This window comes from Mauremys reevesii, linkage group 9 (genome assembly GCF_016161935.1).
Source record: "Mauremys reevesii isolate NIE-2019 linkage group 9, ASM1616193v1, whole genome shotgun sequence".
In the NCBI taxonomy this organism is placed as follows: Eukaryota; Metazoa; Chordata; order Testudines; family Geoemydidae; genus Mauremys; species Mauremys reevesii.
In genome coordinates, this window is record NC_052631.1 from 33,951,253 (window position 1) to 33,979,006 (window position 27,754).

At 43.5% G+C, this 27,754-nt stretch overlaps 1 protein-coding gene across 1 annotated transcript in view; it reads left to right on the plus strand.

The window, feature by feature from the left end:
- The window catches only part of LOC120372074 (collagen alpha-4(IV) chain-like), a 59,261-nt gene that overhangs the window by 8,458 nt on the left and 23,049 nt on the right, over positions 1-27,754 (plus strand). The window contains exon 3 of the mRNA XM_039488790.1: positions 6,561-6,638. Within this exon, the coding sequence (XP_039344724.1) occupies positions 6,561-6,638 (78 nt within the window). The remainder of the gene's footprint in view (positions 1-6,560; positions 6,639-27,754) is intronic.

Consider the following 27,754-nt stretch of genomic DNA (forward strand, 5'->3'; position numbering starts at 1 on the left):
AACCATAATCATTTATGACACTGTTAAGGTAAATGTCTCCCAACATCCATCCAGTAAATTAATCAGGTGACACTTTGCACAGTGGCTTACCAATATGGAAGAGAGAGACCATAAAATTCAGAGCCATTGGCATAATTGTTGTACCACACCTGGTTTGCTGTCATGACCATGACAACAACTGAAAAGGTGGGGTAAATCTGAAGTATTAAGATACTATTTTTATCTCATGAGAAAATGACCACAAAATAGGACACTAAATCTCTGTGAAGTTAATAAATTAGTGTTAGAGAAGCAATGTTAAGACAGTTTTACTATGAGGCAGATTATGCTAATTTCTAATAAGTAGTGTTGTTGATTAATTGCAGTTAACTCATGCAATTAACTCAAATTAATTGCAATTTAAAAAAATTGCGATTAATCGCAGTTTTAATTGCGCTGTTAAACAATAGAATACCAATTGAAATTTATTAAATATTTTTGGATGTTCTTCTACATTTTCATATATTGATTTCAATTACACAGTATACAAAGTAGACAGTGCTCATTTATTTTTTTATTACAAATATTTGCATTGTAAAAATGGCAGACAAGAAATAGTATTTTTCAATTCACTTCATACATGTATTGTAGTGCAATCTCTTTATGGTGAACTTACAAATGTAGATTTTGTGTTACATAACTTCACTCAAAAACAAAACAGTGTAAAACTTCAGAGCCTACAAGTTCACTCAGTCCTACTTCTTGTTCAGCCAATCATTAAGAAAAACAAGTTTGTTTACATTTGCAGAAGATAATGCTGCCTGCCTCTTATTTACATCACCTGAAAATGAGAACAGAGTTCGCATAGCACTTTTTTAGCTGGCATTGCAAGTTATTTATGTGTCAGACATGCTAAACATTTATATGCCCCTTCGTACTTCAGCCAGCATTCCAGAGGACATGCTTCCATGCTGATGACGCTCATTAAAAATAATGCATTAATTACATTTGTGGCTGAACTCCTTGGAGAATACTGTATCTCCTGTTCTGTTTTACCTGCATTCTGCCATATATTTCATGTTATAGCAGTCTCAGCTGATGACCCAGCACATGTTGTTCATTTTAAGAATACTTTCACTGTAGATTTGACAAAACGCAAAGAAGGTACCAATGTGAGATTTCTAAAGATGGCTACATCACTCGACCCAAGGTTTAAGAATCTGAAGTGCCTTCCAAAAACAAACAAATAAATACATAAATCGGTGAGGAACAAGGTGTGGAACATGCTTTCAGAAGTCTTAAAACAGCAACACTCTGATGCAGAAACTACAGAACTGAAACACCAAAAAAGAAAATCAAACTTCTGCTGATGGCATCTGACTCAGATGATGAAAATGAACATGCGTCAGTCCGCACTGCTTTGGATGGTTATCAAGCAGAACCTGTTATCAGCATGAACACGTCCTCTGGAATGGTGGCTGAAGCATGAAGGGATATATGAATAGTTAGTGTATCTGGCACATAAATATCTTGTGATGCCTCTACAACAGTGCCATGCAAACGCCAGTTCTCATTTTCAGGTGATATTGTAAACAAGAAGTGGGCAGCATTATCTCCTGCAAATGCGAACAAACTTGTTTGTCCGAGAGACTGGCTGAACAAGAATTAGGACTGAGTGGACTCTTAGGCTCTGAAGTTTTATATTGTTTTGTTTTTGAGTGCAGTTATGTAACAAAAAAAATTTACATTTAGTTTAAGTTGCACTTTCACCATAAAGAGATTGTATTACAGTACTTGTATGAAGTGAATTGAAAAACACTTTTTTATACAGTGCAAATATTTGTAATAAAAAATACAAAGTGAGCACTGCATAGTTTGTATTCTGTGTTGTAACTGAAATAAATATATTTGAAAATTTAGGAAGTATTCAAAACTATTTAAATAAATGGTATTCTACTATTCTTTAACAGCCCTACTAATAAGGTTTATAAAACAGCTATTCTGTTAATCTATGTGGTGACTGCAGACATATTAGCATCTTTGGTACGAGCTTAAATGCTGAACTAGTTATTTAAATAAATACTTTTCCTAGTATGATAAAGAAATGTTAGTGGAAGCTTGCAGTCCTTTGACATTCCAGAAGAGTCAAGCTTTAATAACAAGGAAAGGGACTAATGTGGAACAGATATGTATTCTCATGGGAAATTTAGTACATGATAGAGAAGAAGTCTGTTGGTAATTCCTTCTTGTTCTGAAGTTCAGTATCACCAGACATTTTGAAAATATTTGAGATAAAACAAACTGACTCCTCCTCCTCATCTAAAGTTTGATTAATTTTCTCCTTGAAAAAATGAAATATGAGCCCTATTGTTGTCTCTCTCTTACTGAAACCAATGGCAAAACTTACACTGATTTCTATGGAATCAGGATCAGGCACTGAATCAGTGTATTTCATGCTGTCATTTTTTGAATTCATTTATCTAAATTATAGTTTATCAGCCTTTTTAATATTAGGCCTATTTTTTCAAGGCCACCTATGTCATTTGGACACTCATTTCTAATTACTTAAATTAGTGGAAACTAGGTGTTCAAATTACCTAAAAGCAACAAAGAATGTGGTGGCTTATAGATAGAATGTTCGTTCTGCAGCATGAGCATGAAATTGTTCAGATCAGAGAAAGTCAGTGAATAGGGGAAGAAGTGGGTAAAGACCTAACAGAGCACGCTCATGCTGCAGAACGTCTGTTAGTCTATAAGGTGCCACAGGATTCTTTGTTGCTTTTACAGATCCAGACTAACACGGCTACCCCTCTGATACAAATTACCTAAGCAGCTTTGCAAATTTTATTCTTAATCTGCATCTTATATAGGCATAGTCAGTCGTTGACTTAATACTGCTCATTTGCTGGCAGTGTTGTCACAAAATTAAATACTGTAAAAATTACCATTATGGGACACAAACTAAAAAGAATGTTTGTTCTACTTATTACATTGTAAATCAATTGAATGTATGTGTCCTGATATATTAGGCTATTAAACATACACTTCTACCCCGATATAACGCAGTCCTCGAGAGACAAGAAATCTCTCCGCGTTATAAGTGAGACTGCATTATATCAAACTTGCTTTGGCCCCCCCGTTCCTTGTTCCCTGACCGGGCACCCCCTCTAAAGACCCCTGTCCCTAATCACCCGCTCTGGTCCCTGTCACCTGACCTCTCCGACCCCTCTTCACACCCCCTACCCCTTGACAGGCACTCACTGGCAGCGGCAGGAAGTGGAGCAACATGGCCCCAGCCTGCTCCACTCCGCCACCTCCCAGCCACGGAGCTCCGCTTCCCGCCGCCAGTGAGTGTGGGGAGGTTGGGGAAAGGATGCCCTCCGCACTCACCGGCAGCAGGAAATGGAGTGACACGTCCCCAGCCTGCTCTGCTTTCCTTGCCCCGGCCCCAGCCATGTCGCTGGGTGGGAGGAGAGGGTTTGGGAAAGGTCCCACACTCACCTGCGGCGGGAAGCGGAGCGCCGCGGCTGGGAGCTGGCAGAGTGAAGCGGGCTAGAGCTGGGCTGCTCTGCTTCTGCCATTACCGGAGAGTGCGGGGGGCGGGGGAGGGGCGGAAGGGAAGATCCCTTCCCCCAAGCCCCCTCCCCTGAGCTACACGGCTGGGGCCGGGGCAAGGGAAGCGGAACGGGCTGCTCCCAGCCCCCAGCTAATCCCCCAGGCCACTCTGGGACCCCCAAAAGTGCCCCCCAAGCTCCTGCCTCCCAGGCCCTGGGGGGGGGAGAGCCCCTGACTGCCCCCCCGAGACCCTCTGCCCCTTATCCAACCCCTCGGTCTTGGGCCTGGCCCAGCCCGGCACCCTTAACACACTGCTCAGAGCAGCATGTCAGAGCTTTACCGCGTTGTATGCGAACCCATCATATTGGGTTGCATTATATCAGGGTAGAGGTGTATTTGTTTTCAACATTACATCAGCGTCATGGAAAGTCTTTCACCTCCTTGTTACTAACAATATAATTTTATTTATATTTGTATTATATTATTATATTTATTAGAAAGGAAAGAGCTCCATTATGTCAGTCTGTCCCCAATTCTATGTAATGCAGTATTGCTTTGTGCAGACACTTAAAAAGTGCTTAAGGCCCAGATCCTCAAAGGTATTGGTGCTTAATTCCTACTGTGGAGTGACTTGCCTAAATACCTTTCTAGATCTCAGCCTAAGTTTTAATTTTGACTGGCCTAGGCCTAAACACTTACTGTAGCAAAATTTTTCCTGACATTTAGCATAGGTTTTGTATTCCTTAATTACATCCAATAATACCTAGTTAATAATCACCTGATACTGCTTGTCACAGGGTCACTCATCACACTGGTGCCTCATGCTGGGCCTTTCAGGAATTAGCTCAGTCCCAGCGGGTGCGCCCTCGGGTGATGGTGGCTTTCCTGTCCTCACCTGCAGACTTGTTACAGCTCCTTCTGGGCATCTGCTTCATGGCACAGTCCTCTGACTGTGTCACCATCTGGTTCCCCCCCTTCTGGGGGACTCCTCCAATAAGAGTCCAGCCACTCCTTGCAGCGGCTTGGCAGGCTTGGCTGGGCGGGGGCACCCACTACTCTGGGCCCCAGTCCAGGGACCCTGCGAACAGCAGCTTCCTGATGCCTCTTCCTTCCAGCTCACTGTCTTTATTCCCTGGGCCACTTCCCCACAGCCTCAGTTCCTTCTGCTCCTGCCTCTGGCTCCAACTCCTTTTGCCCTCTTCGCAGGGCCTTGAACCTGTAAGTCCTGGTGTAACACCGACAGACCCAGGTTGTCAGCAGGTGGGATCCAACCGGGGACCTCTGGAGCTTAGTGCATGAGCCTCTATTGCATGAGCTAAAAGCCAACTGGCTGGCTGTTTGCTAAGGCTGTAGAGCAGACTCATTTTATCCTCTCTCTCTAAGTGGTCTCGGTGCCACTAAATGCGACAGAACATCACAGCCACAAGGTGTGTGGGTTACATACTTCCCCTAGCTGAGGAAGCATGTCCTGAGCTTCAGAGACTTCCCAGTTGAAATCCTGGACGAGCCCCCACTTGTAAAACCGACAGGCCCTGGTCGGCGGTGTCTGGGATCGAATCTGGGATCTCTGGAGCTTAGTGCACAGCTGCATTGCCCTCAAAACAGTCTGGAGAATTAATTGAGGTTCTGAGTCCCCTTTGCTCTGGAGAGGAAATCCTTCACCCCTTTTTCTGGAGTGGCTTTATTTCCCCCTTATGTGCAGCCAACCAACTACTCTGACCAGTGAATAGTGGGGCGGAGCCAGGACTTCTACCACCCCTCTCCACCACTTCCTGGCCACCTGCTTAACAGGGGAGTATCAGGCAAGTAGGTTCTGCTTTCTCACCTGTGGCTGGAGTCACAGGCAGAGCAGGGTCGAGCAGGAGAGAAAAGGGCCTTATTTTTCCACACTTCCCTGCGTAACTGAGAAAGGGTTGTGACAACAGAGGTCTCCAGAGGCTCATTTTAATAATTCCGCATTTTCAACTATACTATAAAATGCACCTTCAGGCAGACACCAAGCCTGGCAAATTTCAGCCTCATAGGTGAATGTTGTAAACATTTCAGAGAAGCAGGTCTTACAGAAACCTTTACTTGCACTAACCATGTTAGGGAATAGTAATCTGTTGTACAGTACAGAAGCTGTACTGAACGGCTCACTCTAGCTAGTCTCCTATCTAATGATGGGAAAGGCTTGCTTTGAAATTTGGTAAGCTATAGCATTTTAGAGATTATTTTTATTTGAATTACTGTAGTGCCTAGAGGCTTTGATTGAGAACACGGCCCCCTTTCCCTTGGCACTGTATAAACTCCTAGTAAGAGATGGACCCTGACCCAAAAAGCTGACAGTTTACATAAAAAAAATGGAGAAAATGAGAGGGGAAACAGAGGCACAAAAAGTGAAGTTACTTGCTGGAGGTCACATAGGAAGTCAGTGACGGAGCTGGGATTAGAATCCAGGGCTCTTGATTTCCAGTACAATGCCCTATACACCAGGCCATGCTGCTTCTCCTATTTCTATTCTGCTATGAAAACATTTATCTTTTCCTGTTCTTGGTTGTGATAGGTCCCAGGTATAACACTGCAGTATCTGAGGTAGTGGTGGTCTTCCCCAAGATCAAAATATTGTTTCTTTAATATGTCATTTTATACCACATTCTCAAGATTGCTTCTAAACCTTGTTTTTGTGCATTGGGAAATCACTGTTGACATAACATCAGCGTAGCTGAATTGTGTCTATAGAGGTTGGGTAGCAAAATCCACTAGTAAGACATTTGGACCAATGAGAGTGCTCCATTTTTTCTCTGTTATTTAAGAATTAATGACAGCTTTTTTTGAAAAAAATGTTTGTATAGAATCCAAGAATCTTCATTAAATTATTAGCATTGGTTCATGTAATTAAATAATAGTTTCTTCTTTATATTATGGTTTACATCTCTACTTCCATGAAGTCTGGAGCTGTTCATTGATGTTGTTTCATTAAAATGTGTTATATTGGATAACAAGTATACTGTATATAAATAAACTAATAACCTCTTAATTTTTAGGGCAGATATTCATATATTGGTCCATGTGGAGGACAAGACTGTTCGGTTTGCCAGTGCTTTCCTGAAAAGGGATCAAGAGTAAGTGATTTAATATAACAATAATTGTTATTGCAAAATATTACTCATTTTGTGTACATCTCTCATTTAAAATCATTAGGGCTGTTGAGCATTGGGACCTCAAAAAAGCAACGTGGCAAGATAGGAAACAGATCTAAATCTGCCTATTGGTGTGAAGTACAAGCACTTGCAATATCAAAGACCATAGGTCTGCCCAAAAACCTAGGCAGATTAGCACGCAGAGAAGGTAGGGTCGTAATAACATAACTTTCATTTTAAAGCGATTAGGGACTTTTCAGGATGAGCAGGACAATTAGAAAAACGTCATTTTAAGGGATCTTCAGTTTGGAATCTGTCCACCTTCTCAGATGTCCTCTGAATGGCCAGTCAAAGGAGACTGTCTTTGCCATTTTATAATTTTATTTTTGCAGAAACTTAGGTTCTTTTTTATCTTCATGTTGATCTGAAATTTGTTTTGCTTCTCCTAATCTTTTATTGCCTTTTCATGATTTTCAGAGCACTAGATAAGTGTCCTAGGTATAAGAAAATTTGAGCTATTTCATTGTATTGGGATTAAAATGTGAAATTCAGCAGGTGTGGTTTTTTAGCTAATATTGGTTAGGACTAGTAATTTAAGTATCTCCTTAGACATAGATGTTACATAGTACTCACTAGGTATGAATATTGAAATGCTACCAGCTTTTGGCAGTTTATACAAGTTGCCATTTGTTTATAAGTATGTGGGCCTGCTGTTACTGGTTTATAAATTTGATAAAGACAAGGTAGGTGAGGTCAGTTTTTTAATTGGATGAACTTCTGTTGGTGGAAGGTATACTTCCCCGTATACTTCATAGAAATATTGTTATAATATGATTATAGCATATCTAAAATATATTTTATGCAAGATGGGTCTTGTGCGGTATCATTGGAAAGGTTATGGTTTATTGAATATTATCCTATTTGTACGCATGTATCATTTTTGTATCTAAAGTTAGGAATATTGATTATACATCTGTACTACAAAAGTGTTTGCATCTGGGAAACACCCACCACACAAAATACAATCAGTCTGGCTGGTTAGCTGGGGAGAAGTCACTGAACCACTAGGGAGGACAATAGGTCTTTGAAGATGCTAATGTCACACCTTCCTGAAAAGTTTCCTGGGGTGCTCCAAACAGCCTTTGCCGCATATCTGCTTTGACACTGCAGGATCATGTGATCATGTCACCTGGTACTGGACTCCGTGATAGAATACCAGTATTTTTCCACTTGGGGAAGGGGGGAACCACACTGGAAAACAAAGGATTCCCACCATATGTAAATCCTATTTAAGACAGGGGGTGAGATGATCGGGGTTCATTCTTCACTGAATCTCTGCCCAGGATGACTGCTGGAAACATCTAAGAAACAAAAACAAGGTTGGGGGATGGTGAAGGACTGAGCCCAGGCTGGAAAAAGTGTCTGGCCTGTGAAAGAAATACCTAGAGTTTTAAGCTGCAAGCAAGAGCAGCCTGTCTTCAAGAACCACAGCAATCTGCTACAAACACTTAGGATGAGAAATGACTACTTGTAGCCAGTTTCTTTAGTGTATTAAGCTTATTTTGCGTGTTTGTTTTATTTGCTCAGTAATCTGCTTTGATCTGTTTGCTATCCCTTATAATTACTTAAAATATATCTTTTGTAGTCAATATATTTGTTTTTGTTTTCTCTAAAACCAGTTTGTGGAATTCATAACTGGTGGGGGGTGGGAAAGCTGTGCATATCTTCCTCCACATTGATGGAGGGGGCGAATTTCATGAGCTTACGCTGTGGAGGTAAGTGCCATGATTGGTGGGTTTCTTGTAAACAGCTGTCTGCATTGTTCAAGATAATTGTGGTGTCTAGGAAGTTGATGCTGGTGTGGGAGTTTAATGGATGGGTGGTGGTGGTTGAAGTTGTGGTGGAAATCTGTGAGGGAGTTTAGGTTGCCTGTCCAGAGGATGAAAATTTCATCAATGTAGCTCAGGTATATTATTGATTGATGGTGCATTTTCCCAAAAATTCTTCCTTGAGGTGGCTATGAAAAGGATGGCATAGTGGGGCACCATCCTAGTACTCCTGGCTGTTCCCATGGTTTGGACAAAGGGTTTATTGTTGAATGTGAGGTTGTTGTGGATGAGAATAAAATGGATGAGTTTGGCAATGTAAAACATAAGTTAGGAGTGTGATTGAGTTAGGCAATTCAGAGAGTAATGTAGGACTATTGATTTGGGATTGGATACACATACTGTTGCGCAATACAGTATACGTAATATGCTTGAGTGTAACTGTAGCTATATGCTTTACTTCTATCACAAGTCAATTGTGGCAGAGCTCCGACCTTGTCCCCATGGGTCCCACGCTTCTAAGTGGCATATGCTAGCCTCAGTGGCTTACTGCGACCCTCCACATATCCCTTCTCTCTCTAGGGCCAGGGTTACAGTCTACTGAGCCCTTTTCATCATAAGTCAGCAAGGAGGTTGGTGAGAGAACTCCCACAGTCTCTGTTGTCCCTGGGGGCTTGTTTCAGAACAGTTTAGCCCCCTGTCCTGACAGGAGCCTGACTTCCCCTCCTAGAAGGTGTTCCTCTAGTGGTGGGTTGGGGGGAACCCAGGCCCACCCTCTGCTCTGGGTTCCAGCCCAGGGACCCTAATGGTAGCAGCTGTTGGTAGCCAACCTTTCACTGCCAGAGTTGCTACATTTCCCTGGGCCACTTCCCCACAGCTCTCCTGCTTCACTCTTCTTCACTCTTATCTTAAGGTTCCCTTACCAATGACTTGAGGGTGTCTTCAAAAACCATCCCTTCAGCTGCACTTCCTCTCCTCTGGCTCCCCGGCTTTTCTCTGCCTGACTGGAGTGAGCCCTTTTATAGTATCAGAGGGGCCTTAATTAGAGTCAGGTGGTCACATTAGCTTAATGGCCTCACCTGACTCTTTGCCGGTTAATTGGAGTCAGGTGTTCTCATTAGCCTGGAGCAGCCCCTGCTCTGGTCAGTCAGGGAACAGAAAACTGTTAATCCAGTGGCCAGTATATCTGCCTTCTGCTACACCCAACTGTCCTGGGTCTATCACACAATATTATATGCAAATTGTGTAATTTAAGCCAGCACACGCACTGAAAGATGCAAACTGTACTAGGAAATGCCAGGAGGAATCCCAGCTAGAATCTCAGAGAACGCATGCTACAGCACTAACATTACTATCCTTTCAGCTCTTGCTCCTTTCTGCTCCCAGCAAGCTCTGCTAGCCAGTGTGGAAGGGGTTCAGCCATGGCCCTGCCCTTTCCCTGTGTCTCTCTATGCCCTTAAGGGCTCAGACCAACTTCCATTAAAAGAAGGACTCTCACTCCCTGCTCCCTCATACACCAGCATAAGGACAGGTACAGTTGAACTCTAGGGACCATTTGAGGATCCCGCTCCATATTTTGAATTTTATGGAGTAAGTATTTAAATACTTATGAGAAAAAAATAAAACCACAACTGACATGAACGACCAGCCTTGCAGGCAACCTCAGCAGTGTGACTAAGGATTGAATGAGCATGGAGTCTGAACTCTTCCCCTCTGACTCATACAGATAGTCCCCAGGATTAAGGCTCATTCACAGGATGATGCAAGGAAACATTCACTGCCACTTTCCACACTTGTACTTATTCAGAAGACTTCAGCCTCCTGAGTTGTCAATCCCAGATCTTTCCATATTTTTTAAAACAAAATATAACATTTACTTATTAAAGCAAATTTTAATCCATTTCTGTTTCTTTCCCAGAAAGGTTTTACCTCATTCTCTTCTAACATCTAAAACAGTCAGGTCGAGACATTTCTAAACTGGAAAGGAAATAAAACATTGCAAACGAGCTCTAATTAATATAAGAAAACAACATAAGAAGAGCTACCACTGTAATGACTAAATAATTATTTATTCAAAAGTTACTGGAAGGGCACATCCTCCTTTTCACTATAAATATTATGCAATAGTGGATTAAAACTACATTGTTCCCAAGTCCACCAGAGCAGTCACCGTGCATGCTAGTCACACCAGCTGGGTCAGTCCCATTGCTCCAAGCTATTGCCTGTCCTTTTTTTAGGTTCATGTTGCAAATTAAGGCAGACACCAGAGAATCAGAATGCACCTTCTTGGGCGCTGTACTGATAGCAGTGAGCTTACACTGATGCTCTGACCCTGGATTCTACCCTGATCCATTCTAGACTGTGTCTGTACTATTGTCCTCTGTGCTATAGGATTTTCATAATATGGGAGCTAAGATATTTCATACTTCAGTAATAGTATGATAACTTTGAGTTACCCCAGGAGATCTATTTATGGGGATTAACAGCATCCACAGTATCTCTTAGTGTTACTGAGTATCATGGTTTGGATAAAATAAAGACTGATTTGAAACGTGCTTTAAAAACCAAACTTTGTCAAAATACTGTGGGAGAAGATTCTTGGACTGTGTCTGCTAGAAGCTAGAAGTTGTACTAATTCTCTCTCAAGAACCTGTCCAAAGTTTTTGTCCATACCAAACCTCTGAACCTTTTAGGGGTATACTCATCACTAGTACCAAGGTTTCTAGATATTCAGTGATGTTGCTGTCACTATGTTCCATATTGAATATACTGTAAACAATAGACATTTTAAAAAGAAAATTGAATACAATTAAGCAGCTGTAAATCTGTGAGAATTGCATTGTGTGATGTAACAACTTTGAAATCTATATACTACTTGAAGGATTCCCTCAAATGTAATAAACTTATATTTCATATAGCTATTACCATTAACCTTTATGCAGGCAGCAAAAGCATCCACTTTATGGACGATAGCTACAGTAAACATCAGTTGAGACAGACAATGTATTGGAAGAATGAGATCCTGATACATGTACATATTTTCTGAAATAACATATTGCATAGATTTATATTGTGCGGAATCATTTTCAAATCTTCCCCTCTCCCCAACGTACAGTCCTGCTTATTTTGGGAGGTATGTCACTGCATACAGTAAACCAACAAACCTTTATGTTTTTCTCTTTAAACTTTGGCACACTGACTGTGTTTGGTGCCTGTTTGGATTTTGTGAAGGCTGCTGATTATAAAGTAACAAAAACATGTATCTTATTTCTGAAGTTTGCTCTCCAGAAGCCAAAACATCAAATTTTATTTACATTTCACTCTGAATTTGCTGGAGATACCGTCTGTTATTCTTTCTCAGTCCTTCTACTGGGATGCAAAAACAAGAGATGAACATTGAAATCCCATAGTGTGGTACAGTAGGTAACCCTCTCCAAAACTAACCAAAATGTACATTCCAGAAGTAAACATCTTATCAAATATGTCTATTTATTCCAGTTTAGTTAGGGGCAACACAGTAGAGCTCAATTGTTTATCACAGATTTTTCCATCTTCAGTATCGCACCTCAGACAGACTGTCTGGTAAAGACAAAGATATTTTTCAGTTTCAGAGTCCCAAGTTAACCAGTATTAAATATATCAGCTTTTCACAGGAGCTTAGATTTCACTCAGCCCACAAAGACACCAGGCTTTTTTCAATCTCTGTTTTGCTCTAACACCCATTGTATATATTGACAAAACAGTGGGTCAAACTCACCACTGATGTAAGCAAGCATAACTCCGTTTTAGCCAATAAAGTTGTACCTATTTACACTAATGATGAATTTGGATTGGTGCCTTTACACTGAGATACGCTGCTATAGAGAGAGAGAGAGAGAGAGTCTAAAACTAAAAAATGAGTTTTGGGTTAGTTTATATTTTCTAAAACTAAACTGAACCAAAACTAAGATTTAGGGGGTACCAAATTGAACCACCAACTTCAGACTGTTATAATTAACCCTACTTTACTAACAGGAAAAATAGTTCTTTGACCCAGCTAAATGAAATGGTAAATAATGCATTCAAGTGCTGAAGGTGGGTCCTTGGCCTGAATTGGCTTATGCAATATAGACCTACTGACAATGCCCATTTGGATGTTTTGTTTTTGTTTTGTTTTTTTGTAATCTATGGAGGTGATATAACCGATCCCAAGTAAGGTTCCAGTTTCAAAGTAGAATTTCAAAGGATTCACTACACTTTTCAGTTCACTTGGTATGCAGATCTCAGTACTCATTCTATATCCCTAAGTAAGGGATCTGTCCTGAAAGAAGGCAAAAAATAGGAATCACGTCTTTACTTTGGAGGAAATTATTGTCTGGTTATTTACTAAAACATTTCCAGGCTTCACTTTGACCCCTTTGTCTTGGCATGACCTTCTTCTGGTTATTACAGTATATGTTGAAATATTTAATGATTTCTGTTTGATAGTCTGGTTACAATTCTGTACTTCATTGTTTTCTAATACCTTCCGAGTGGCTACCTATTGCTATAAAAAGAAGGTACAATACTTAAGGTTTCATACCTTATCTTTGGTAAAACGTACGGGAGAACAGATGGCCTAGAAAATTCTGTATCATTCATTTTACGTAGAGTCCTTTTAAATTCTCAACTTGAGGAGAGGGAATTCGGGGACTGCAGAGACTGCAGGTGCTGCAGCCTCTAAAGCTTGTGGATCCCAGGATTGATATTGGCCTCTCTCTAGTACCAGTTGCACTCCTCCAAGGCTATATGAATTCCTTATGATTTGTGCTGCCATGGGCTTACACCTTCATGACCCCACCAGATTTGCTCATCTCACTGCATAGCATGCCATGGAGTTAATGTGGTCCCCCTACCCAAGACATCCTGTTTCCCAGAGCCCCAGTTCCATCTGTTTTCAAATGCCGGTTGGGGCTCAGAACTCTGGGTGGAAAGCAATAGCCTAGTTGCTGATGTTTGTTTACAAATCATGAATAGGCTTGAATTTAGAGAGACAAATGATCAAAGTTCATGTGTGAGATAAAGGCTGTGTTTATTTGACTTGTTCTCCATTAAACAGCATGGTATAGTTTGCAAGAAAACAGGTTTTTCATGGAAAGCAATCAGTAAAATGTGTTGTATTTTAGCCTGTTTTCATTAAGTAGTTAGTTTGTAAACCAGTACAGTCTGAAGCAAACTTTAAAATTTAACTGTAGAATTAGGAAGGGTAGAGTTTAGAGAATATCAAGAAATGATTTTCCTGTGTTAGTTACTGAGTTTCTGGTTGACTAGTCTGAAAAACACAAGTGATTGATCCAAAGTCCATTGAAATCCATGGAAAGATTTTCACTGACTTCAGAAGTGTTTTGGATGAGGCCCATATATAGTAAAAGGTTATTGTAGTTACATGGATTTTGTCACAGAGCTTTAGCAGGCTTTTGGGGTTCAGCTAAGGATTCAAGGACTGATTGTCTTTAACCGGACTTTCAAGACATCTCTAGATGATTAGCGCCTAGTGAAAAGTCTGGCCTGGTCCTTGATTCTTGCAGAATCAGTTTTTAAACACAGGGTATCTGTGGGTAAACTTCTCTGATGATCTATTTTTTCTTTGTGCTCTGCACAGTTAGGGCTGTTTGTCGTGTGGTAAGAACACACATGGCTTTTTACATCTCATGCTCCACAAGTAAGACAACCCTGTACTTGATTAGTTAATGTTATGTGCATTCAGTAATGTATTTTAGGTTATAGGTTACATTGATTTGATTAACTAGTGGTTAAGCTTGTTAGTTGGTGCCACTGATCTATCACAGTGGTTTTCAATCTTTTTTTATTTGCAGACCCCTAAAAAATTTCAAAGGTGCAGACCCTTTGGAAATCTTAGACATAGTTTTCAGACCCCAGGTTGAAAGCCACTGTTCTCTGTAATGACAACCTTTTGTGGACATTTTAGACATAGTCCGCAGACCCCCAGGGGTCTGCAGACTGCAAGTTGAAAACCACTGATCGATCATAAAAAGGTGCATTGGGGTGAAAACATACTTTCTGAAAGTGCACTATTAGTGATATACTTTCTTGAATGCATAGGAATGATTTTTTGCAGAAAAGATGTTACTTCTGTCATTGTGGTGACTTTGAGTCCAAACCCATCATTGCTTTATACTTGTCCTTGGGCCAAACAATGTTTAAGTGTTAGCTGTACATCTAAATGAGTCTGAACAGTTATCACATGATTAATCAAATCTAGTACGTGAGGACAGGTGTTTCTAGCTGAATGTAGTATGCTCAGACTGCTGTCATTCCTGAGTTAGTGCATTTTGTTAAAGGGATTTTCCATGTGTAATCCAATTCTTAGCTTGAATAACTGTCAACAAAAATAGCTGCTATTTTCATTTAAGGGAGTTTTTTATGGCTATTTAAAATAAGGCACAGTAAAGGAAATATATAACAGCACTGGTGGCATTATAAACTTCAGAATGTAGCCTGTTTTAGACTTTCTTCAGTAAACTCTCACTATAATGCATTTTGCTAATTAGATGACGAGACAGTAGAGCATTTTTGACATATACTCAGTACAGGGCTGTTGCACTTTTATTAGAAAACTGCTTCTATTAAAAGCAGCAAAGAGTCCTATGGCACCTTATAGACTAACCGACGTATTAGAGCATGTGCTTTCGTGGGTGAATACCCACTTCGTTGGATGCATGTGACATGCTCATGCTCCAATACGTCAGTTAGTCTATAAGGTGTCACAGGACTATTTGCTGCTTTTACAGATCCAGACTAACACGGCTACCCCTCTGATACTACGCATCTAATGACTGTGATGCAAATAAACACAGGAAAAGAAAGGTCACTAGTACAAGTAAATAAGCAGCTAAGCAGCACATTGCACATTACAGGGATGGAATGTATACTGCACTCACTTGTATAGTACAAGTAAAGAAAAGTTTGTGAATTATATATATGTAATGGTCCTTTTAGTGATGCTATGCAATAACCATACAATCATGATTGATATATATTAGGGCTGCAGTCAGGAGTCTAATTTTAGATTAGATTAAAATGTTTTTTAAATCCAGTTCCAGATTAGATTAAATTGACTTTTAGATACACATTTCTCTTTTATTGTCACCACAGGGCAAAGTTAAGGTTGTTTGGATGTCTCTTAACTGCATTTTCATACCTCAGCATGTTCAGATTTATTTTAAGGTAACCTTACCTGAATTTCATAGGTTTGCAGTGTTTATTTTGGGGATGATTACCGTAGTCCATAGCCTTTATTCCAAATTACTGATACTTACCCTCATCCTGAACTCCATCTTATTGTAGCTTTTGTCTAAAATAAATAAAATTGCTTTTCCAAATTTAAGAACATATAGTCACACACTGCCAGTTTAAGCAAGGGAAGATCCTAAGTATGAACACAATTCAGTTGCACACACATGGCCATTTGTACATGCAAATACTTGATTTCCATGTGCACATCAGGTATTTGCATGCAAAAATTAGGCAGTGCAATTGTATATGTTTCATTATGCATGCATTCGGGTCAATCCTGCAAATGCTTATGTGAGTAATTTTAATTGGATCACTAGTCCCTTTGTCAATGGGAATACTCACACAAGTGGAGTTACTTACATAGGTGTTTGCTGGACCACACCCTAAATTTGAAAATCTTGCTGGTTTTTTTTTCATGGTGACATTATTCTGCAGACACCAAGTGAGGGGCACTTTTATAAACTGAAAAATAAAGTCAGTAATTAAATACAATAATTAAATTTAAACATGCTAAAGCGGGAAATGGTGCCTGTAACATGATGAGTAGAATGGGAGAAGGAGGGTCAGGTCTCAGGAGGGACCTATGCTGAAGAAGGACCAGGGCCAGAGTAGACAGACCAAAAGTGCAGAGCCCCAGCAGGGCCTCCTAGCATATTTAATAAAGTTTTGTCTCCTATCATTCTGCCTGCCTGCTGCATCATTTGTTGCTAATTAAACAGTCACCTTTATAATTAGTTTCCTACTTTGGGACTAGCTTGTGCAACCCTTAATCATGTGGGTATGCACTTATTCACATGAGTAGGCGCTCTGAAGTCAATGGCCCTGACTATGCAAAGATTTTTGCATGTGATTAACATTATGCACATGACACTATTTGTGTTAAGTAAGTGCTGCATAACCTCAAGGGTTCTGCAGTCTAGCCTTAGGTTTTAATTGGTAAAATAACCTCTAAGCTATTTTTCGTGTTTTTTTTCCTCTCACTAAAAAGAATGTAAACTATTTTGAATTTTCAACTTCTCTGTTGGAGAATGTCTCCAAGTATTTTGTTGAGAAGTTGTCTAATTCAGTAGGCATGTATTAAATAGGAGTACATTTTCTGAATTGAAAATTTTAATTGGGAGGAAAATTTGGACTGAAATGCTTTGGAAATTAGATTTTTAAATAGATAAAATGAATCAGTCTGAAAATGGGGCATAGTTTGCATAAAATAAACTAAAAACTTTACACCAAAACCCAGAAGCCCTATTTATAAAGAAACATTTTAGAAAATGTGCCAAACTTTCAGTCTTTGACAAGTGACTTTCAGCTTCAATTTTCACACCCACACCCCTTACACCATTTTGGTGTAATCCAAATTGCGGGAGCTATCAACAAGTCGCTTTTGTTTTCCACTCCCAATACCTTCTTCCAGTGGGTTCAGAGGGAAGCTATAGATGACCTTACACTTGGGAAGTCTGTTTGTTTGCTAGGGTAAGCAAAACTACTTGGTTCAGGCTGGCATTCCAGGAACAGGCATGGCCAGATGCAGCTCTTCATGCTAACTCTCTGCTGCACAGCATCTCTTGCCCTGTCAACACAAGTGAAAAATCTTCAGCTACTCTTGCTTTTTTCCCTCCCTCAAGCAGGTGTGTGGAAACACCGGACATCACCCCTATTGCCATTGTGGAGGAACAGCAGGCATTTTCCATAATGCCCAAGTGATTCACTGTTTATTACTTACATTCAACATCCAAAGAGGAAAGAATGGGAAATTATCAGTTTATGAGTCCTGATGGAATCCATATAGAAAACCAGAACTTGCCAAGCTATCCACCAAGAAGTCAGAGAACATCCTATGCAGGTCCATTGAGCTGCCTCCAGGGCTCTATTATTCCTGTTTATTGCTGGAAGGAATCTGCGGGAGGGATCACATTAGCATAAACTATTCCTAATTACAACAAGGTCATGAAGTCGCTGGCTAGATCAGATTCACACCCACCATCAGGGAACAACAGCTAGAGCTAAATTCTGTCTTAATCTATAGCCTCTTTGCACTATCCTAAAATTGCATTAAATAAGTAGCTAGGGATCCTTGTAGCATGGAGGAATTGAGCCAAACCCTCCCCGACACAATGGGAGGGAAGGGTGTGGGCAGAACACACTGCATTCCAGTGATGCCCTGTGGTGTGGCAGTCTAGATATTAAAAACAAACTATTAATGGTATCCAGTTATTTAAAAAATTAAAGCATTTGTCACATCCCTAGTAGGGATTCCCTTTTTGTGATCAATAGGGAAGCATGGAAGTTTAACACAGAGAGCTAAATTCTGCTCTCAGATACACATGTGGCTCCTATTTGAGTTCAGTGGAATCTGTGCACATACAGCTAAGGATCAGACTTGATCCCAAATGTACACTTCAAACAAAGGCATTTTCTGTTAATGTGTCATGCAAGGGGAATGTTTCATAGTACTTTTAAGTAGAATTGGCTCAACACGCTTAATCCATGCAGATAATCCTTTTCTCCAGTTCTACTGCTTGAAGAGACTGCTGCCTCCATATCCTTTTCTGATGCCCAGTTTGCTTGTGTGTGTGCTGGAACTAAGGAGAGCATCCCACCTTTCACAGGTCAAGTTGGGAATGAGGAAAAGCAACATACTAAAAGCTGTTTGACTTTGCTGAGTCTTGAAGTGAAATCCTCTAAATAAACAAAATAAGGGTGTAGAAAAAGATTCCTGCACATCAGTTTCACCCCAAGCAGGGGCGGCTCCAGGCACCAGCACGCCAAGCGCGTGCTTGGGGTGGCAAGCCACGGGGGGGCGCTCTGCCGGTCGCCGCGAGGGCAGCAGGCAGGTTGCCTTCAGCAGCATGCCTGCAGAGGGTCTGCTGGTCCCGCGGCTTCGGCGGACCTCCCGCAGGCGTGCCGCCGAATTCGCTGGACCGGGGACCTCCCGCAGGCAAGCCGCCGAAGGCAGCCTGCCTGCTGTGCTTGGGGCGGCAAAATACCTAGAGCCACCCCTGACCCCAAGTACTTTGTGAGGTGGGAGAGCTCTTAGGCGGTAGAATAATTCAGCAAGAAATCAAACACAGAGATAACATCAGCAAGGTCTTTCTCTAACGTAGCTCTGTTTATAACAAGAAATAAAAATATATTAACTTAAGCAGATACGGAAACAAAGAAATCCCCGCTTTGAAGCTTAAGCCAGACCTGTGACTTTGGATGCTTAATGTGAACTTCCCAGTGATATTCGCTTGCCTCTCCCAACCAGCCAATTTACAGTCTTGAAAGGGGTGGGGAGCAGCAAACATAATTATAAAGGAGTAAAATTGTGTCTATGCCAGGTGTTAAGAGGGGGTTCAAATTATGTTAGCTACCATGATTTTTTAAATACCTTTTCTGGTCATCTAGACAGGCTAAGGTGTTTGTTGTGAGAGAAGAGATCTTGGGTCAAATTCAGACGTAATGTATAACAAGGAGCTTGACCCCTTTTTGCTAACTTTTTGCTAACTTGTCTAAATGCAAACTTGCACTAGTTTAGTTAACTTTGTTTAGTTAAATCAGTACAAATCCCTGTGTGGACACTGTTATTTCAGTTTAGTGTGTAAATTGATCCCTAATCGATTTAAGCCACACCAGAATAAGTGTGTCCACTGCTTTTTGTACCAGTTTAATTAAATTGGTATAACATCACAGCTTGAGATAAACCAGAGCAATTCTGTATATAGACATGCTGTAAGACGCCCTTACTCTGTCTGAGGGAGTCCAAAGGCATGGCTACACTTGCGAGTTAGAGCACATGGGGCTGCTTTAATGCGCTCTAACTCACAATGTGTCTACACTGGCAAGGCACATAGAGCGCTCTGACTCAGCAGTTGGAGCGCTCCTGGTAATCCACCTCCGCGAGAGGCACAATGCTTGGTGCGCCCTGGCTGGAGCACCGCAGCACCAGTGTGGATGCCCTGGTCTGTTAATGTGCTCTGATCAGCCTCCAGAAGTGTCCCACAATGCCTGTTCTAGCCACGCTGGTCATCTCTTTGAACTCTACTACCCTGCCCTCAGGTGACCAACCATCAGACCTGCCATTTAAATTCTCTGGGAATTTTGAAAAACTCCTTCCTGTTCGCTCAGCCAGGCGTGGAGTGCTCTCAGTGAATTTTTCACTCCACGCACCAGGCGAGCCCCAGTATGGAGCAATGGTGAGGTGCTGGACCTCAGTGTTTGGAGGGAGGAAGCTGTCCAGTCCCAGCTGTGCTCCAGCCGTAGGAATTACGATACCTTCGGGCAGATATCAAGGGACATGATGGTAAGAGGCCATGATGACCAGGATACACTGCAGTGCAGAGTTAAAGTGCAGGAGCTGCGGAATGCCTACCACAAAGCCCGTGAGGCAAACCACTGCTCCGGTGCTGCCCCCGTGACCTGCCATTTCTACAAAAAGCTGGATGCAATACTGGTTGGCGACCACAGCACCATTCCGAGGATCACCATGGACACTTCAGAGCCCAGTTCACCAAGGCAGGAGGAGCAGGAGGAAAGTGGGAGCAAGGGTGCTGAGGAGGAGGAAGACCCCGGCATCCCTAGATGCATGCAGCCAGGAGCTGTTCTGAAGCCAGGAGGAAGGTAGTCAGTCTCAGTGGCCGGTGCTTGGGGAAGGACAAACACCAGAGTACGTGCCCGGTAAGCGGCTTTTATTTTGGAAAGGAAGTTATTCGGTGCAGGCTCTTCAGGCAAGGAGGGTTAGGGCTGCATGCATGCCTAGATGCGGAATAGGGTGTTGATGTGCTCTCTCACATCGCGGTAATTGGCCTCAGTGATCTCTTTAAAGGTCTCATCCAGAATCATAGAATCTCAGGGTTGGAAGGGACCTCAGGAGGTCATCTAGTCCAACCCCCTACTCAAAGCAGGATCAAACCCAACTAAATCATCCCAGCCAGGGCTTTGTCAAGCCTGACCTTAAAAACCTCTAAGGAAGGCGATTCCACCACCTCCCTAGGTAACCCATTCCAGTGCTTCACCACCCTACTAGTGAAAAAGTTTTTCCTAATGTCCAACCTAAACCTCCCCCTCTGCAACTTGAGACCATTACTCCTTGTTCTGTCATCTTCTACCACTGAGAACAGTCTAGATCCATCCTCTTTGGAACCCCCTTTCAGGTAGTTGAAAGCAGCTATCAAATCCCCCCTCATTCTTCTCTTCTGCAGACTAAACAATCCCAGTTCCCTCAGCCTCTCCTCATAAGTCATGTGCTCCAGCCCCCTAGTCATTTTTGTTGCCCTCCGCTGGACTCTCTCCAATTTATCCACATCCTTCTTGTAGTGTGGGGCCCAAAACTGGACACAGTACTCCAAATGAGGCCTCACCAGTGCTGAATAGAGGGGAATGATCACATCCCTCGATCTGCTGGAAATGCCCCTACTTATACAACCCAAAATGCCATTAGCCTTCTTGGCAACAAGGGCACACTGTTGACTCATATTCAGCTTTTCATCCACCGTAACCCCTAGGTCCATTTCTGCAGAACTGCTGCCGAGCCATTCGGTCCCTAGTCTATAGCAGTGCATGGGATTCTTCCGTCCTAAATGCAGGACTCTGCACTTGTCCTTGTTGAACCTCATCATATTTCTTTTGGCCCAATCCTCTAATTTGTCTAGGTCCCTCTGTATCCTATCCCTACCCTCCAGCGTATCAACCACTCCTCCCAGTTTAGTGTCATCTGCAAACTTGCTAAGGGTGCAGTCCACACCATCCTCCAGATCGTTAATGAAGTTATTGAATAAAACTGGCCCCAGCACCGACCCTTGGGGCACTCCACTTGATACCGGCTGCCAACTAGACATGGAACCATTGATCACTACCCGTTGAGCCCGACCATCTAGCCAGTTTTCTATCCACCTTACCGTCCATTCATCCAGCCCAGACTTCTTTAACTTGCTGGCAAGAATACGGTGGGAAGTGTTTCTTTGCCTGACCAGGGACTTGAACCCTGGACCCTCAGATTAAAAGTCTGATTCTCTACCAACTGAGCTAGCCAGAAGCTGTGCACTACACTTGTGCAGGTGCCTTGGGAGCACTACTGTACTCCTTGTCCCAGTCAGGCTAACATGTCCACACCGCTGTGCTGTAAGGGGCGGGGGGGACCATTGCTACACACAGGCAAGCTGCATATGGGCTAGGGCGGAAGCTGAATTGCAGTAGAGGACCTTCCCTTGCTTCCCAGGTCACCCTCAGCAGCGAGATATCTTCCGGGATGAACTCCTGTGGAAAATGTGGGGACAGTGTTCAGTATAGGGGCTCCCTGCAGCTCTTGGCTCTCCCCAAGGCACAGAACCCCAGAGGACAGTACGACAGTGAAACAATCAGTTGCCCTTGACCCTGTGCTTACTCACCATTTTGGAGGTCCTGTGAGTTATGTGCGCTCTCTTTGGGACAGGAAAATTCTGCTATTGTGTAGACTGTGCTTGTCTTTAAGTATGGGCAAATCATTGCTCTGTCTGGTGTGAACAATGCTGCCTCTGTTAAGTGTTGCATTTTGTCTTTACAGATGCAACCTTGAGATCTCAGCCGTCCGTGTTATCACCGGCCGAAAAACTCCAAAGAATTAGGAAAAGGTCATGTTAGCAAGGAAGACATGCTGCATGAAGTAATGCACCAGTCCCTTAACGAGAATCTAAAAGTGCAGGAGTGGAGGGAGAGTGAAGGAAGGTTCTGCCAGCAGAATGAGAAGTGCTGGTACCAAAGCATGGAGATCGGCTGATAAGCATCATGGAGCGCCAAGTGGACTCGATCCAGGCGCTTATAGCCATGTAGGCGGAGCACTACTGCACCCGCCCCCTGCAGCCCTTGTCCCAAAACTCTTTCCCTTGTCCCCCTGTCACCTCCAACCCACTTTCCCCAACAGCTGGGTTCTTATTGCCACCAGCTGCCTCCAACACCTGTAGCTTCACCTCCCAGCACAGCAAACTACGACCCTTAGTCACTGCATTCAACCCCTATCACCATGCATGTTAGCCATCCTGAAGTGCAGCACTCATTGCACAGCACTCCAGACAGGAAGGCTGAGTATGAGAACAGGGCATACACAAATCTGTGATTGAACCGTTCCTCACCCCATCTTCTTGCCCTTTCTGTTTCCCAAGCAGTTGTGTTTCTTTTCAATAAATGAATTTTCTTCTAAATAAATGGCTTTTTTGGCTTTGAAAACATTCTTTATTATTGCATTAAATAAAAGATACCTTAGCCCAGGAAAGCAACAGGCACTGCAAGTCAGTGTAGCAAGTACAGATTCCTACTAACATTGGAACCACTGCACTTCACTCCTGTGCAGGGCACCAAACATTACTGGTGGCTTTCAGCCTCAAATTGCTCCCTCAAGGCATCCCTAGTCCTTGCAACCCCGCACTGGGCCCCTCTAATAGCCCTGCTCTCTGCCTGTTCAAATTCAGCCTCCAGGTGTTGAACCTCCGAATTCCATGCCTGAGTGAATCTTTCATCCTTCCCTTCACAAATTTTATGGAGGGTACAGCACGTGGATATAGCCGCAGGGATGTTGTCATCAGCGAGGTCCAGCTTCCCATACAGAGAACGCCAGCAGCCCTTTAAACGGCCAAAAGCACACTCCACAGTCATTCTGCACCGGCTCAGCCTGTTGTTGAACCGCTCCTTGCTGCTGTCAAGGCTCCCTGTGTAGGGTTTCATGAGCCACAGCATTAAAGGTTAAGCGGGGTCTCCAAGGATCACAATGGGCATTTCGACTTCCCCTAAGGTGATCTTCTGGCCTGGGAAAAAAGCCCCTGCTTGCAGCTTCCTGAACAGGCCAGTGTTCTGAAAGATGCATACGTCATGCACCTTTCCGGGGCAGCTTGCGTTAATATCAATGAAACACGGTGATCCACAAGCACCTGGAGAACCATAGAGAAATACCCCTTCCAATTAATGTACTTGGAGGCTAGGTGGGCTGGTGCCAGAATTGGAATATGCGTCCCATCTGTTGCCCCTCCGCTGTTAGGGAAACCCATTTGTGCAAAGCCAGCCACAAAGTCATGCGTGTTACCCAGAGTCACAGTTCTTCTGAGCAGGATGCAATTAATGGCCCTGCAAACTTGCATCAACACAATTCCAACGGTCAACTTTCCCACTCCAAACTGGTTTAGCAACCGATCGGTAGCTGTCTGGAGTTGCCAGCTTCCAGATTGCAATAGCCATCTGCTTCTCCACTGGCAGGGCAGCTCTCAATCTCATGTCCTTGCTCTGAAGGGTGGGGGCGACCTCATCACACAATCCTATGAAAGTGGCTTTTCTCATCCGAAAGTTCTGCAGCCACTGCTCGTCATCCCAGACTTGCATGATGATGTGATCCCACCATTCAGTGCTTGTTTCCCAAGCCCAAAAGCGGTGTTCCACGGTGCTGAACATGTCAGTGAATGCCACAAGCAATCTCGTGTCATATGCGTTATGTTAGTGGATATCATTGTCGGACTCCTTACTGACAGTTTGTAGTTTAAGGAGTAACTCGACTGCCAAACATGACATGCTGTTGAGACTCATCAGCATATTCCTCAGCACTTCGGGAGCCATTCCCGCAGAACGAAAGGGAGACAGAACACGCAGTACAAAAAACGTTGAAAGATGGTGCCAAATGTGGACAGAAGCACAGGGATTGCTGGGATGCAAAGCAATGCATCACAGGGTGTTGGGACAGGACCCAGAATGCCCCACACCTCCTGCCCCATTTCCCACAAGCCACAGAATGGGAAGAGGTGCGCTGTGGGATAGTTGACCATAATGCACTGCTCCCAGTGCTGCTGCAAGTGCTTCAAATGTGGCCACGCCAGTGCGCTTGCAGCTGACACTGTGGACACACTGCAACGCTTTCCTGCTGCGCTCTCCGAGGGCTGGTTTAACTCACAGCGCTGTACATCTGCAAATGTAGCCATGCCCTAAGGGCTGGTTTGTGTACTCAATTCCTCAGGCATCAGAGTGTTTACATTAGCAGCACTTCCATCGCCAATGAGAGCAGCGCACTAAGGCAGCTATCCCACAGTGCAGCTCTCTCCATTTTGACAATAGGTCTTGTGGGAAGAGGGTGGGGTGAACGCATGGCATTCTGGGTCCCCTGCTCAGTGCCCCATGATGCATTGCTTCATGTCCCAGCAGCCTCATTACTTCATTGCTTCTTTCGTGGCATTTTTTAACACCCCTTGCTGTCTGGCTGCTTTCCCTGCCACATCTACAAGCAGGAATGGATTCTGCTCTGCTGTCCACTACTCTGATAGCTGTCACTTGCACATCGTGCGTGGCAGTGCAGCTGTTCTTAAACTTCCAAAGAGAACTGCAGTCAGGGATGCCTGATGAGCTGCCTGAAATGGAAATAAGTAACATTCGATTGCTTTTGGCAGTAGCTGAGGAGCTGAGCACTGCGTTTTTGGGCTAGGGAAACTCGCTCAGAGTGGTGGGATCGTATCATTATGCATGTCTGGGTTGATGACCTGTAGCTTCAAAACTTTTGGCTGCAGAAAGCCACCTTCATGGAACTGGGTGGCTTTCCCCAGACCTGTGTTGCAAGGACACCAGACTGAGAGCTGCACTCACTGTAGAGAAGTGTGTGGCAATCGCATTGTGGAAGTTGGCGACTACAGACAGCTACTGGTCAGTTGCAAACCAGTTTGGAGTGGGGAGATTGACCGTTGGTGCCATGGTAATTCAAGTGTGCAAGACCATTAATCGCATTCTACTGCGCAAGACTGTGACTCTTGGTAATGTGCGTGACATTTTGGATGGCTTTGCAGAAATGGGCTTCCCTAACTGTGGTGGGGCGATAGATGGAACGCACATCCCTACTGTTGCCCCGGCCCACCTTGGCACCGAGTACATAAATTGTATGTTGAATGTGCGTGTGGCCATTTGAAAACACGCTGGAGATGTTTGTACGGTAGACTGGAAATGAGTGAGGAAAATATTCCCATGGTTATTGTGGCGTGCTGTACTTGACATAACATTTGTGAGGGGAAGGGCGAAAGGTTTATTCATACATGGAGCGTGGAGGCCGAACGCCTGGCTGCTGAGTTTCAGCAGCCAGATACCAGGGCTATTAGAGGGGCACAACATGTGGCAGTTAGGATCCAAGATGTTTTGAGGGAAAAGTTTGAAAATCAAAATCATTAAACTTTGCTGCTGTGTTTGGGAAAGGAAGTGTTAACAGCATGTGCTGTGCTACATGGCGGTTCTGTGTGTAATTTCAGTGAAGATGAAGTGCTAGTTAACTTGTAGCTGTGATGACATGTAAAGAAATGTGAACACACAAATGAAGCTTGTTTCTTTTTGAAAAAATGTGTGCTTTTTATTTTAAAAAAAGAGAAAACACCATATGCACATATATCCATCCTCAGTGATGGTGGTGAACAGGGTGGGGGAGCCGTATACCTCACAGCTGTGTATAACTCCAGCTGTTGTTTGACAAGCTGTCTGGGGGTGTGGATTGTTGAGGAATGGAAAAATTTGCAGCGAGCCTATAAGAATGTGCAGTGGGAGTTTGGGGAGTGCATGGGAAAGAATTCTGCACTTGCTGCAATGGGGGTCGGGCACGAATCAGGTCACTTGGCAGTGTAATGAGAGAATGCAACATATCTGTCTGATGCTCCAGAACGCTGATTAGCCTCTCCATGGCTTCCCTATGAAATGCATTATTCTCTTTTTGGTCTCGGTTCTCTCCCTCTTTCCACTTTGTCATGGTTTCTCTCCATGAATTTTTATCATGTGTCTCCGCTTCAGAGTGCAGAATCACCTCACGAAACATGTCTGCCTTAGTGCATCTTGGCCACTTTTGTGTCGCAGACGGTCTGCTACAGTGAGGGGTGGGTCTTTCACAGTCATTTCTGGGGAGACAGAAGCAACACATTGCTGTGAAACATACATACAGGAATCACTATGTACATTGCAATACACCACTGGTAAGAAATCACTGTCTTGGTGACAAAAATCAAGCACCCATGGTGCACAAGAACCCAGCAATGGTGAGGGAATGCAGGGTTAGAGGGTTTATTGCATACACCCATTCTGAAAAGGGCTAGCATGAAGGGAGGGCATCCAGCACACAAACACAGCCACCTTAGTACTTTTCTGTGCCCCCAATACCTGCTTTATGCATTGTCAGAGCAAAGCAACTTACCAGAGCTCTGCTCTCTTGTCTCTGCCTCAGCAGACAGTGGCTGCTCACACTGGCTAGACACCTCCAGAGCGGAGAAGGGGTCCTGAGTGCACGCAGCAATGGGCTCCACAGCTTCCTCAGCCGCCTCCTCTTCATCTATGACCTCCTCCTCCTGGCTAGGCCCACTTTCCACTGCCTCCAGATATGCAGAAGTATCCACTGGCCACTTTGCAATGGAGGTGGGGGTCACTATTTAGGCTTGCATCCAACTCGCTGTAAAAACAGCAGCTTTGGGGTGCAGCACCAGACCAACAGTTTGCCTCCCTCACCTTGTGGTATGCGTTCCTCAGCTCGTTCACCTTCGCTGTGCCCTGCAGTGTGTCCCTGTTATGCCCCTTCTCCTGCAAGCTGCGTGCAAGCTGCTCGTAGGTATTGACATTCCAACGTCTGGAACACAGCTGGCACTGCACAGCCTTCTCTCCCCAAACAGTGATCAGGTCCAGTAGCTCGGCATAGCTCCAAGCGGGGGATGGTTTGCGACATGGAGCAGCCATAGTCACCTGGCCAGGTGAGCACTCACAACAGGAAAGGGAGTTTCAAACTTCCCGGGATATACATGGGGAGGAGCGAATGTCCATTTACCTGGGGTTACAGCAGCGGAGGTGCTGGCCAGAGTGGTCACTTTTGGCACTGTGAGTATCCTCCGGAGGCCCAAAGGTGTTTACACAGGAAGAACGTTTCTTCACTTTCACATCACCGCAAAAAGAACAGCGGTAAGAGCTGTATGCCTCTTGTAAAGGTGGTTTTCTTTTTGCAGTGAAACTTCTGAGTTTCACCGCAAAGAGTCATTATCAAGTGTAGACGCTCCCACAGTT